This window comes from Macaca fascicularis, chromosome 1 (genome assembly GCF_037993035.2).
Source record: "Macaca fascicularis isolate 582-1 chromosome 1, T2T-MFA8v1.1".
Lineage (NCBI taxonomy): Eukaryota > Metazoa > Chordata > Mammalia > Primates > Cercopithecidae > Macaca > Macaca fascicularis.
The window spans coordinates 201336446-201351153 of NC_088375.1; the positions used below are offsets into that span (position 1 = coordinate 201336446).

Here is a 14708-nt window from a genome sequence, read left to right on the forward strand (position 1 = left end):
CTTTGTTGAACCCACACCCACACGGCTGAGGACACCCAGACGAAGCTGCACAAACATGATACTTAGAGTCACTACAGGTGATGTCGTTTCCCCCAGCCAAGTCTTAGCAACTACCAGAGAAGCCTCTGACTTGACCCAACTGAGTTCTTCTTGGCAGAGATTCCAAACTTCACCCCAAATGTCACCCCTGTCAGCCTCATTTTTTATAAGATGATTTCATTTCAGCTTCCCTGGATACAGTAAGCTACTGGGTAGAAACCCCCTCAGCTTCCTCTCCAGTCACCTTGTTCATGGCTACCTGACTATGGCCGTCTCTCCCCCAGATCTTCTCCAGGGAAATTCATGGTCTGAGAGCCATACTTTCAAATCCTCTTTCCACTTTTGCCTGTTGATCCAAGGTGGTATCTAGAGGGGTCTTTAGATCTAAACCATAACCCAGGGAATAAGACCTCCCCAGCTGCCATCTGAGTCAGCCAAGCAGCCAATTACTGGAGAGAGGGGAGAAGAGAGGCACAGCCTACAGATGCATCCCGCATCACCCTATGAGGCTCTGTAGTGCAAGTACCAAGATAAAGCTAACTATGTGTGTTTGAGGGGTGGGGGGTGCCTATTGAAAACCTCAAGCATCCTTCATTAGTTCCTTCCTTCCTTTCTTCCTTCCTTCCTTCCTTCTTTTCTTCCCAGACTACACACCACCTAATATTAGTCACCCTCTACTATCTCCCTGGGCCTCTGGTCTAGTAGCCCATTTGGTGGAACCCAGGGACCCCTGCCTTACCCTCTGGTCTGCCAGGATTCTGGTAAGGATTCTTACCCTCCTGCCTACGCCAGGATTCTTGGTTTCCTGGAATGGGTCTACTTTGCTATCAGGTCCCATGGCTTTGATGATATTCTCCCATGCACAATATCTTTCTTTATAGGGCAGGCTCCATCACTTCATAACTGTATGGCCTGAAACAAGTTGCCTAACTTCTCTGAGCATTGCTTCCTCATCCACAAAAAAGGGACAGTGACACTAAATGAAGGAGTTGTTGTGAGGGTTAGCAAATAGACACAGCACCAAGCAGAGTGCCCAGTGCCAATAAGTACTTGACATGTACTTTGATCCACCCACTTTCATCCCACCTCCTTTTTCCTACTATGTCATTGGTATTGCATTTGCTGTGCCTTTGTTTGGAAGGGAGAATGGGGCTAACCCAGGGGAACACAGTACATATTCTTTTCTGTTTGCTGAAGATATAAAGTGTGAGCATAATGTTTTGCACATGTAATAAGTGTGGGATATTTATAATATGAATATTTGTGATAGATGTATGTGTCCCATATGCTTTACCAGTCCATGGCAAAGAACTTAGACATTCCACACCCTGTGAGTCTGGAGGGAACCATAGATGGAGAAGCAGCCCACTGAGGACCTCCACATGGAGGCAGGGCTGGGTCCTCAGGAAAAGCAGAATTGGCCTCTGCATCCAGGAGGCATCAGTGTCCATGTCTTTTAGAGAGATCTGGGGCTCTGCTAACTCTGAGAGTCTGAGCATCCTGGGAGCTGTGGCTTCAGGGGTCTTGCTTAGGGAGGTGAAAGGGGCTTACCAGAGCCCCACATAGAGAGATGTTGCTGGACTTAGTTGGGCTTAGCACAGTGGAAATTACTCTCTGAGATTAACCCTTCCTCTGACCCAAGGCAGAGAGACCAGGAGACTTTCTCCACACCCAGCTTCCCAAGTGAGAAGCAGAAACAGTTTGGTAGAATCTTAAGAAATATCTAGTTCCAAATCAAAAAACCACTCAGAGCAATTTAAGCAAACAAAGGGGTAACTTATCATAAAAACACAAGAAACAGAAACCCACTCAAAACAATCTGACACAAAAAGGAGACATTATTATAAGAAAACAACTAACAACCTAAGTCACTTCAGCTAAAAGATTTCTATATTTTAACAATACAGATAACAACAACTCTGACACAAAAAAGCAAAATATTTTTAGAATACAAGAGCCCAAGGGCAGAAAGCATCAACTCCCAAAGGACTGGAATCAGGATGGCAGAGGCACAGACTGAGACCATCACCCACACTCCAGGATTGTTCTCTCTCCTCCCTGCCTCCTTCTAAGCACTTGCTACATTCTCCCCTCCCTGCAGATCAATTGTCCTTGCTTTTCCATTCTCCTGGGATAAGTGTGGCTGTCTCACTCTTGACATTTTTTTTTCTTTGAGACGGAGCGTCACTCTGTCACCCAGGCTGGAGTGCAGTGGCGCAATCTCGGCTCACTGCAACCTCCACCTCCCAGGTTCAAGTGATTCGCCTGCCTCAGCCTCCTGAGTAGCTGGGATTACAGGTGTACATCGCCACACCTGGCTAGTTTTTGTGTTTTTAGTAGAGATGGGGTTTCACCATGTTGGCCAGGCTAGTTTCGAACTCCCGACCTCAAGTGATCTGCCCACCTTGGCCTCCCAAAGTGTTGGGATTACAGGTGTGAGCCACCGTACCTGGATCACTCTTGGCTTCGAATCACTTCCCAATTTATATTCCAGTTTCAGATCCCAAAGGATCATCTGAGGGACCAGGCTTAATTCAAGTGTCCACTGAGCAGCATCATGGGATTAGGCTTTTGCAGAAGGGGCAAGAGCAGATCAGGCATTTTTGTTTATTCATTCAGTAAATACGAACTGAGCAGCTACCACGTGCCAGACCTTCTTAGAACAGACCAGGAAACCAAACAAAGTCTCTGCCTCCACGGAATTCACATCCTCGTGACAACTAGACTGATGGACCCTTTGGTAGATGTTGGAAGCCCACCTGGTTCTAAGGCAAAGAGGGGTGGGGCTTTAGATGTATGTCTCTGTTGCTTCTGAAGGGTGATTGTAGTGTCTTAGTCATCTCTGGGCAGACTTTCTAGGAGATGATTCTGAATGCAGTCATGTCATCTGTGGATTTCTGTTACACCATTGATCAGAGGCACTTCTATTCTGAATTCATCCTCCTAGGTGGCTTTACCCTTTGCTAAAAGGAAACAGAGAACAGCAGGGATCCTGTCTTTTGGACACAGTTACTAAAATAGAGTCACAGGGAGGTGTGTGTCTTTCTCCAGGCCACGGATAACAACAGAACCAGTGGGGGGAAGGCCCTTTATTCTCATATACCAGCTTGTGTGGCAGGCTTTTCCTAGGCAGGAACGTGCTGAAACATCCACGCACATGCGAGACATATTCATTCATTCAACAAATGCTTGGTGACTCCCACTTCATGCCATGCACTGTGCTGGGTGTTGAGAATACAGCAGGGAGCAAAGTAATCATGGTCCCTACCCTAATGTAACTTACAGGTGAGTGAGGGAAACAGCAAGAAGTAAGAAGCATAAGAAGTTAGGAAAGAAAACAACAGGCTTCTCTGAGAAAGAAATCAGAAGGGTCGTTAGTGAAGGCCTCTCTGAGCAGAGTCCATTTAGACAGAGCCCTAAAGGTTAAGTAGAAGCCCTCCGTGCCAGAGGGGGCCAGGGGCGTTTCAGAGGGAAGAGTTTGAAGTGTGTATTAGAGAATCTGAAATAACACAGGAAAGACCAAAGTGAATCGATTCTTAATGGAAGGTCCTAAAAAGCATGTATTTTCTCTTTCAAGCCCTTGGAAGTAACACTGTAGGCCTGGAAGCTACAGCCATACTGGCTACCACCCCTATTCCCACCACCTGCTGCTGTTAGGGGTCATTCTTCTTAAATGCAAAATAGAACTATCTTCCATTCTGCCTCCTTTTAAAGGAAGGCATGTTTGTTGGAAAAATAAAACAATATAAAAGCATATACAATATACTCTTAAAGACTTAGCATGCCCCCAAATACCATCATCCCGTGCAATACCATTATTAACAGCTTGGTATCTCATTTTGGATATTTTCTATAAACATAAAGTAATGTAAAGTCTGCACCAGGAGTTGGCAAACTTTTTCTGGAAAGGGCCAGAGAGTAAGTATTTTTACTCCAGATGTCTCTGTTGCCACTGCTCAGCTCTGCTTCGTAATGCTAAAGGCAGCCACAGACAATATGTAAACAAATGGCTGTGTTCCAGCAAAACTTTATTTACAAAACCAGGCAGCCACCGACCTGTGGGCTGTAGTTTGCTGATCCCTGTTCTATATGAATGAGATTGCACCATATGTACTCATCTGTAATCTGATTTTTTTGTATGTGAGCCCAAGAATAGATCTTGGACTCCTTCCCATATCAGTATTCAAAGAATAGTGCTATTCTTTTAAAAAGCTGCTAGTGTTTCAGTAGATGGCCCTAATCCACCCTTTGTAACCAGTTCCTTACTGGTTGAATGTTTGGGTTGTTTTCAGAGTTTTGCAGTTTTAAGGTTTGGAAGTAAGCCTCATCTATTAGGACCAGAGAGAAGCTGGCTCTTCTCATTTTCCCATTTTGAAGGGCTTTGGTTTTATTTATTATAATCACCATGATGTTTTAGTCATTGAGTGTTATCAATCACAGCTGAGGTTTGGTTTGGCTGACTAAAGACCTGATTTTGGTCTTAATTCTACCTCTAAATAGCTGAAAGGCTTGGAAGACTCATTTAGCCTCTCTGATCGCCATATTGCTCATCTATAAACTGAATATGAGCGTAACTGGCCCTGCCTTCTGCAGAGGGTATTGTGAGACACAAATGAGATAACGGTTTGGAAAGTGCCTTGAAAATTATGAAGTGACATTCCTATGTAAGGGGCTATCATCACTATCATTATCCTTGTCATTATTATTAATGTGGTAATGCTTGGGATGATGAGCTCATCTTTCTCTTACGTGTGAGTAAATATAGAATAGAGTCTGTAGTTGGAATCATTGATGTGGTTGTTGATTTTCCAAGCCTCAAAGTATTCAGCCAAACAATTCAGCAGCCATTTATTAAGCCTCTGTTATGTGTCAAATAGGGCCAGCCTTGGTGCCAAGTTCTGTGCTAGTTGCCAGGGTTATGAGAAGACTAAGTGATGAACCCTCTCCTCCAGGAGTTCAGAACCTACTAGAAAGAAATACCCTTACCAAAGCTACCAAAATAGTGTGATACGTGTTGTAACCAGGGAAAGAAAAACAGAATTCTGCCAGAGAGAAGGTGGCATTAAAAGTGTAGGAGTTTGCCACACAAATAAGGAAAGAAAGGACGTTCTGACATCTGTAAAATTCTGGGCCAGTCATACCCAGCTAGGGTCCAATGCTGGTGCAGCAGTTACCCAAAAACACAGTTGCTTAAACGAAGTAGACGTTGATCAGCCTTCCTATAAAAGAAATCTGGAGGACAGAGCCCAGGATTGATAAGAGAACTCCACCTTGGCTCCTTGTGTCTCCCTACTCTACCATCCTAGTCCATGGATCCCATTTCAAGGTTATTTCAGATCCAAGATGGCAACTGAGGTTCCAGCCATCATGTCTGAGTTCTAGACTGAGAGAAGGAGGAAAGATGGAAAGAAGGAAAGGCCAATAGGCATTTCCCTCAGTTGAGTCAACTTCCCTTAAGCAGCCTTTATAGAAGTTCCACAATAATCCACTGAAGATATTTATTAAGTGCCCACCATGTGACAGACACTGGAATACAGCCGTGAACAAAACTGAACAGCTGCCCTTCTGAAATCTATATTCTAGTGGAGGAAGACAGAAAAAAATAAGGTGAATATAGAGTCGATGAGAGTATTAACTGCAGTGGAGAGAAATATAGCAGAGGAGAGTGTTGGGGGCATTGGGGAGAGGAGTACTGCAATTTTAAGTAGCTGCTCAAAGAGTGTCACTGAAGGCGAAATTGAGCTAAGTCCTGAAAGAGGTAAGAGAGGGAGCCACAAAGACCAGAGGCCAGTGTGGTTGCAGCAAAGCTAGCATAGAGACGACAGGAGCTGAGGTCACAGAGGGGACTACTGGAGCCACATGTGCAGGGTCTTGAAGGCCTGTTAGGATTTTGGTTTTACCCTGAGTGAGACAGGAGGCTATTGGATTGTTTTCAGCAGACATGATCTAACTCGTGTTTACATCTCTTTGTCCAGACCTAGCTGCCCAGGAGGCTGGGAGATGTAGACTTTGACTGATGCCTTGAAGTTCCGGATAAAATCAGAGTTCTGTTATTGAAGGATGAAGGTGGGGAAAGTGGTTATTGGGGACTACAGCTAGTTTTGCCTCTTATGAGCTGTGTGAACTTTGATTCCAAGTTACTTAATTTTTCTGAACTTTAAGGTTTAACCCACTTTGAATTTATAAAAAGGATAGAAGAAACAAAAGACATGATGACAGATCCCTGGATCTCTATGACTCACATATGGGTCACCCAGTGGCCAGCTCTATTCTGGCCGGAGCCACTAGGCATATGGAGAAGACAGATTTGATAAAGGAGGTCAAGGCAATGCATCACGGGGCACATGGGGAAACCGCTGAGGAGTTCCCTGCAATGAGTGGCCACGTTCTGGGTCCCACTTGGGTTTAAATGCAGTAGTGCATCCAGAGCTGCTCCACTCTCAGCTGTGGACAATGACTTAAGGTGCAGGATGGTCTCATATGCTCCCATGCAAGAGTGAGACTCTCAGAGTCCCATCCCATCAGTCAACCAGATGATTGGCAGCTGAGTGACAGCCTCAAGCAGCGCTGCCTCCTGTGTAGGTAATCTAGAAGGTACCCAGGTGACAAGGACCACTCTCAGCAAAATTCCTCCTGAGCCATTCATCTCTGATGAATGAACTCTGATCCCTTCTATTCTGGTTCTTCCCTCCTCAGCTCCACTCTTTGAATTTCTGAGTCCTTCTGCAAGGACTGTCAGTACCCTTTTGTGAGTCCCCATCTCTAGACCTCTCTGTTGCCCCCCAATAATGTATCCTCCAAAATGCTCATCAATCAACCTGATACTCAGTTGCATATCCCTGGTATTGACTGGCCTCAGCTGTGTCCTATTACTTCCCAGCCCTGGTGACAACCCTCTTGACCATCAGTTATCTTAGAACAGGAAATCTGTTCTAAGGAACAGGAACAAATGAGGAAAGGCAATCATGCATAGAAGCATGAGCATGGGCTCCCAGGAGCTGCTCAGGATTTCCAGCTGATGGTGAGGGATGCTGGAGAGTGTCCTACAGAGATTCGGGACCTGGACTAGTACTCCCAAGCCACAGGCAATGTCAAGAGCTGTCTTGTCTGGTGCAGAGGGACAGAGTAGAGGACTGTTACTCACGTCACTGTATGACTGATAGGGAAGAAGACATATAAAGATCAATAGCCACATGAAAAAATACTGTCGTTTTCATAAACTGGCAAGCACCCAATACCCAATACAAAGCCCTGGAAAACTGCACTGGAGACATCAACTTATCCCCCCGGTCGGGTAACCCAACCCAGAGGTGGAAGTGGGTTTTGTACTTCCTCCCTGAATCTAAGTATTGGTATCCATGCACTCAGAAGTACCTGCAACAGATGGGTGTGACTGGGCCTGCAGAACGGATGCCAGCTCCACTCCCCAGCCAGTGGTACAGATGGGGCAGAAGAGAGAGGAAGAGAAAGAGCATCTCCAAAAGCAGACTGTCTGCCTTGCTTCTTAGGGGAACACAAAAGGCTAGGAGGCTGCTGAGTGTGAGGGGTCAAAGATGAGCAAAGGGGTGGGCCGTGCCTAAACACTGACCTTTACCACAATGACTCTGCTGGCAGCCGAGATGTGGGCCAGGGACCGTCAGCTCCCACCAGTCAGAGAAACACATGCTTCCCTTTGGGAGGAGCGAGCAGGGGATGAGAGAGGGCCTCAGGGATTTTGCTGGGGCTCCTTCCTCTGCGGGTCAAGGCAAGAATATGGGGAGAGGCGGGGAAATTGCCCTCTTCAATGTGATTTCCATCCTTCAATTTCTACCCAAATTTAGAGACGTTTCTACACCTGAGGAGAATAGGAGCCACAGTCGCGCATCCCTTTGCGCTCTGTGGCTAATTAAAGTTGGGTTCTCCTCATGGGCCCTGCAGCCCAAGGATAGCCTCCTCATGAGCCCTCTGTGTGTGTGCACGTGTTTGTGTTTCTTTTTCCCAGAAAACCCGCGGGAGTCATGTTTTGATCCTGGTTCCATCAAGAACGGCACGCGGGTGGGGTCCGACCTGAAGCTGGGCTCCTCTGTCACCTACTACTGCCACGCAGGCTACGAAGTTGAGGGCGCCTCGACCCTGAGCTGCATCCTGGGGCCTGATGGGAAGCCCGTGTGGAACAATCCCCGGCCAGTCTGCACAGGTGGTGGGAGCCCGGGGATGGCAGCCCGGGGATGAGGAACTGAGGGCATGCCAGGGGCAGAAGGCGCTGTGGGCTAGGGAAAGGAAGGGGGCATGGTCCTCAAGTCTGGCTCCTCCAAGCCTGGCACACCTGGGTTTGCTGTGGATGTGTACAGAAGTGGCTTATAATTCACTAGGTGTGCAGTTCCTGTCAAGGTGTCATCTCAGATCACATGGTGTCCCCACCCCCATTCACATAGTTGCTAATGCCCTCAACAGAGGCCTCCAGACATGCCACATCAGGGGGCTCACACCAGGGAGAAGTCGTTTAAAGGTGGCCCCTGGACTAGTTCCTAGGCCTAGGGAAAATCACTGAGAGATCAGTTATATCGAAGTAAGGCCAGCAGAGTGCACTGATTCCAGGTGGGTCTGGGTGAACCATGGGGGTCCTGACAAGAGGGATAGGAATGAGTAGCAGGGCTTTAAAAGCTTGGTGACCACCCATTGAAAAGCAAAGGGTACCCCTTTGTCATGGTAAGAGAGGTAGGCTCAGACCCGCCCCTTGTGGAAATTGGGCATGGTGGAGGGGAACAGAAGGTGGCTGGGTCATATGGCCTGGCCGCTCCCCATGGGGTTGGTCCAGGGAAGCTTCAGCTGCCTGCTCATGCTGACACTCACTCTCCAGGTCAGATGTCAGCCAGGGGCAGCAGATCATTTCTAGGCCCCACGTGTAAGCAGAGGAAGTTCCTAATATGCTCCTAAGGCTGTGACTTCAGGGACTAATGCCAGGGTTAATAGGTAGAGGGCAAGAACTGACACCTGCCCAAGAGGGCCCTCGGTAGCTCCAGGGCAAGTTTCAGGCCACATGCCAGGCCAGGGGTGCATGTCCTTGGGCAGGGCAGGGTCCACAGGACTTCCCTTCTCCAAGCTAGGGGCCGCCCACCTCAGGGCAGCCCTACTGGGGTCAGAAGCTCAGGCTGGAGCAGAACAAAGGATGGTCACTGGTAAGAGGCCCACAAGGTCACCTGACTCTCTATTTCTTTCTCTTTCAGCCCCCTGTGGGGGACAGTATGTGGGTTCGGATGGAGTGGTCTTGTCCCCCAACTACCCCCAGAACTACACCAATGGACAGATCTGCTTGTATTTTGTTACTGTGCCCAAGGACTATGGTATGGGTTTGGGTTGTTGTTCATATGTTTTCTGACTACTCACCCTCATTCCAGAATGGACAATTCATCAGACTCCTCCCAATTATGCAGCCCCATTGTGGGAACTGCAGAACAGTCTCCCAGAAAGGACAGCTGAGTGTTGACGTTCTAAACCGGGCTGTAGAATACATTCCTGACACAGAGGGCAGAAGGGCATAAGTGAGCCCCGCCAGAACCAAGGGGACAGGGTTGGTGAGAAACTGGCCAAGACAGAGGGAAGGCAAGGTGCCCCAGGGAGCTACCCAGTATGGCCCAAGTCCTAAGGGAGGTGCCGCAGATCTAGACCTGTTAGGAACCCAGGGTGAGTGGCCAAGGAGCAGGAGGGAGGAAAGGAATGGGATGGAGCTGGGCTTGAAAGTGCAGGTGAGGGAGACCAGGAGCCACATCATTCTGGTGTCCCATCTGAGAACCAAAGCCTAGTCCGGAAGCTATAGGTAGGACAAGCAAGAAAAAAGTGAAAAACAGGCCAGTGCCCTGGGAAGACAGAGAAACTACCAGATTCCAAGAGATGTGGGCAGAAAAAACCAAGCTCATTACCCTGTTGGCAGTGGGGACATTCAAGAATCCCGCCAGCCCTGGAGGCATTCAGAAAGATGAAGAGCAACCAGGTGACCAGGCTGGCTTCTTTCTTCCTGGATCTCCTCTTTGTAGGAGGACTAACAACCATGTCTAAACACGATTGATGTTGGGTGTGGTGGCAAAGGACATCAACACGTCCCAACCATCTAGGGGAGAAGCAGGAGGGAGGGAGCAGCCTGCAGAGAGCTAACTCCTTATTCCCCAAGACAGGAGGGGCAAGCACAGAGCAAGGCCTGATGCTTGAGGCATTCACCAAACATTTAGTAAGCACCCACTGGGGGCCATGCACTCTGCTGGGTCCTGGAGTTGCAGAGGTGAGAAAGACATGTTCTGTCTTCTATAAATTCCCAGTCTCATCTCTACGCATAGCTCCAGCCATCAGTACACCCACTCCTTCCCCAGAACCAGGACACTTATGTACATGTACACACACTCCCCAATACACTGAGGTGGCAGGAGCCTCAGACCTGCAGGATCACAGTTAGAAAAGTCCTGAAAGGCTGTCCAATCTGATCTGCTACCCAGAGCAGAATCCTTGATAGGTGGGCACGCAGTTTGTGCTTGAATCCCCCCAGTAATAAGGACCTCACAGCACTCACTACAGATCTCTGTATACAGTTTTCAACTCAATGACACTGACTCACTGGCCTTGGGACGCCTGAATGTGGAGTCCTGACATCACATGGAGAAGGAGGGATGGTACCAAAAGCCCTCTGAGGCCTCCAGTAGCTGCTGCAGCTGCTATCTGGGAAAGGAACAAACTTGGTTCCGTTTCGCCTCCACCCGCCTGACCTTTGAGTGCAGCGGGTGTTGTCTTGACCCTTGTGAAACGCAGCCCGGCCTTCCCAGCTCCCCGCCTCCCTGTGCCCTCCCTGTGCCGGGTGTCTGGCCACTGCCAGACTGTGCGGCTGCACTAACCAGTGCAGCAAGCCACAGCCCAGGAACCAACAACTTCCCCAGGGCTGCCCTCCTCCTGGCTTGGACCCCTAGACCCCGAGATCCCCTCTCCTGCCCCCAGCGCGCCTGCCCAGTCCCCACACCGCGTCTCCTCCACAGTGGTGTTTGGCCAGTTCGCCTTCTTTCACACGGCCCTCAACGATGTGGTGGAGGTTCACGACGGCCACAGCCAGCACTCGCGGCTCCTCAGCTCCCTCTCGGGCTCCCACACAGGTATCCGGGCTCGGCCAGGGTGGGGACGGTTATGGGCTGGGGGCGTCACGGCCGGCTAAAGGAAGGAGGTTCTAGAAGCACCCCATGGCCGCAGGTGGAACCCTAGGGCTCTGCATGCGTGTGGTGCTCTGGTGCTGTCTACAACGCAGCGGCCAGCTCCTGAGAGCTCCAACTAGCGGGGCCTTCAGCAGCTGCCCTCCCCCAGGCTGTGTCTGCAACGCCCCCTTGTGGTGTAGCCTTCTGTTGGTTCGTATTCAAATGCAACTTTTTTCTTATTATTAATGTATTGCATTTTCATCATAGAAAACAGTGACAAAACAAAATAATTGCATACAGAATCAAAATAAAGACTACCCCGAAAGAGCCACTGACAAGATATAGTGGATTTCCTTCCGGTCTTTGTATCTACTTCGATGTTTACATATTTTATTCAACCAATATACATATTTTATTGAAATATTCACTGGGAGCTTTTCTCTGTCATTTTTTCCTTCTAGGCTAGGATTTTTAAGTGCCACATAGTAATCTCTCATACAGTTAGTTAAAATTTATGTAACGAATTCCGTATTATTGAACATTTAGATTGTAACGTTTTGTGCTTATGAATAGTAATGCAATGTATTGTACATACATCTTTATATACATTTCTGTCACTTTAGAATATCTAGAAGTGGAATTGTCAGTGTAAAGGATATGTGAGATCTTTAAGGCTTTTTGTGCAGATTATCAAATATCCCTCTAGAAAGATCTTGTCAGTTTGATCACCAACAATAAGAGGGCATGTTTTATTCTTACAAAAACCAGGTAATTAAAAAAACAAAAGCGTCATCAGTTTGAAAAGTGAAAAATGGTATCTCATTTTCTAATTTCCTTGTTTTATTACTAGTTAGGTTAAATTTTTATATGTGTTTATTGGCCTGTGCATTTTTTATTTGTGAATTTATTGTGAATTTGTGTCGATTTTTCTATAAGCACTTATTTTCTTATTTATTGAGCAGAGCTCCATATTTTAACCTATATAAATATATACATAATATGCTATGAAAAGCCCTCCTCTCCAGCTTGTCTTTTGCTATATAATTTTCGTCAGGGTGCTTTAATGTCAGAATATGTAAATTTCTCATGCTATCAAATCTATCAATATTTTCTTTTATAGTTTTCTCCTTTGCTTTTATGCTGGTCAAATAAATATTCCTCTGTGTTTTCTTTCACTTCTTAGTTTCATCACACTGCTTTAATACCTTTGGAATTTATTTTGATTTATTATTTGATATAGGGAATCTAACCATATTCTTTCAAATATAGTTAATCAGTTGTCCTAGCAGAATTTTCAAAATGCCAAATTTACATATACTAAATATTTATGAAGTGTCTGTTCCTAGACTTTTTATCCATTTCTTCTAAATGTCTATTTATTCCTTTTTCAGTTTTAATTATTGTAACACTATAATAGTGTTTACTATATAATAATTTTAAACACATGGTATTATAAGTCCCCAGAGTCATCCTTTTTTTTGAATTTTTATTGGCTGTTGTTGCTTACTTTTGCCTCCAAATTAAATTTAGAAATATTTTGTCAAGTTTAAAACATTGCATCAAAATCTTGACTGAGATTTAATAAAACTTACACGTTAAATTAGGGTGAACTCACATGTTTATAATATTAACTCTTCTTCCCATCCAGGAATACAACATGTCTCTCCATTTGTTTATCTTCTGTAGCCCTTGGAACGATGCTATAATTTTTATTTAGGCAGTATTCATTTTTTGTTAACTTTATTCCTAGACATTTCATGGAGATTTTTGTTGCTGTTGTAAATGGGTCTTTTTTCCCCCGTTATGTTTTCTAGCTGGTCTTTGCTAGTATATTCAAAGACTGGCGTTTTTGGCATATTTGTTTCGTAAAGTCATTGGACTCTTCATAATACTGCTTTCACTGCCAACTAGTTCTCCTGGCTCCTCTAGGCAAGAAGTAATATCATCTGCAAATAAATTTGTCTCATTATTTTATCTCCTCCTTTTCAGTGGCTTTTCTTTTATTTTATTTTTTCACAGTTATTGGTCTATTCAGGTATATTACTCTAATATCAATGTTGATATTTTAGCTTTTAGTAAAAAAATCCATTTCATAATTTCCTTTACATTTAGTACCACAATTTATATAATGTATTACGGTAATGTTTACCCTGCTTTGTATTAGCGGTGATATTCCTGCCTTTGTTATGCTGCATCGTGCATTCATCATCCCCTTTTTCCTTGGCTGTACCAGGTATTTTGTGTTTTTTTGTTTGTTTTTTTTTAATCTTTATTGCTGCAATTTATCAATTATTCTGCAGAGTTTGTTGTTATTTTTTGATTAATCTCTGCCTTTATTTCATCATGTCCTTCCTCATATTTTTCTTCTGATTATTTTGTTCTTGTTCTAACTGCTTGAATTGAGAGCTCTGTTCATTATCTTCTCTGCGTAATAAGGAACATGTTTACAGCGATGTATTCACCTCCAAGCATAGTTTTGGCTTCATGCTGTAAATTTTGTTATGTACTATGTTCATCATAATTACTTTTTAAATAGCTCATCATGGTGTTGTTTACTCTTTTTGCCCAAGAGTTGGCTAAGAATGTCTTTCCTTTTCCCCTAAGAATATGGATTTTGTTCTTGATGAATTAAACTTTTGTGTTAATTTATATTTTTATTTCCATATAGTGAGAGAATGTGGCCTGTACCATTTCTTCTTTGAGGATTAATTGAGGTCCTCTCAGTAGCCAAGGACCTTTTTTTTTTTTTTTTTTAGTTTTCTAAATATCTAAGAAGGATGTGTATTCTCTGTAAGGTAGAGAAGCAGGACGAATGAGCTGAGGCTGTACAATCACACTCTTTTCTTAGCTCTCCTGTTTGCTTTCTAGATGACTTGGGGCACAATACTTGACCTCTCTGAGCTTCAGTTTCCTCCTCTGTAAAATGCAAAGAGAAAGAATCCTACTTCCTATAGTGTTAGGAGTAAATGAGATTTGTAATTGCCATTAAATCAGTCTTACTCAATTTTGTTATTCAAATCTATTGTATCAGTGATTCTCAACCAAATGATTTTTTTGTAACCACCACCTCACACATACACACCCAACCAAGAGTGTAAATCAGGAACTCCTGGAGTAGGATGCCTTTTCAAAACAGATAGATGATAGATAGATAGATAGATGTATAGCTATAGATTTAGAGGTATAGTAAGGATCAAGTAAAGAGAGATAGAGAGGTCTACATTTAAGACCCATAGATATAAATATGGATATAGATATAAGTGTATAGGACCAATAGAAACAGGAAGGGAAGGGAAGGGAAAGAAGGAAGGAGAAGGTAGGGGAGAATCCCAGCACTTTGGGAGGCCAAGACGGGCGGATCACGAGGTCAGGAGATTGAGACCATCCTGGCTAACACGGTGAAACCCTGTCTCTACTAAAAAAATACAAAAAACTAGCCAGGCGAGGTGGCGGGCGCCTGTAGTCCCAGCTACTCGGGAAGCTGAGGCAGGAGAATGACATAAACCCAGGAAGCGGAGTTTG

At 45.3% G+C, this 14708-nt stretch overlaps 1 protein-coding gene across 15 annotated transcripts in view; it reads left to right on the plus strand.

Annotated features, from left to right (window-relative positions):
- Positions 1–14708, plus strand: part of CSMD2 (CUB and Sushi multiple domains 2) — a 650869-nt gene that overhangs the window by 516225 nt on the left and 119936 nt on the right. For all 15 annotated transcript variants that reach the window (XM_045375140.3, XM_045375143.3, XM_045375139.3 and 12 more), the window contains 3 exons: positions 8021–8215; positions 9246–9362; positions 11037–11150. In XM_045375140.3, the coding sequence (XP_045231075.2) occupies positions 8021–8215; positions 9246–9362; positions 11037–11150 (426 nt within the window). The remainder of the gene's footprint in view (positions 1–8020; positions 8216–9245; positions 9363–11036; positions 11151–14708) is intronic.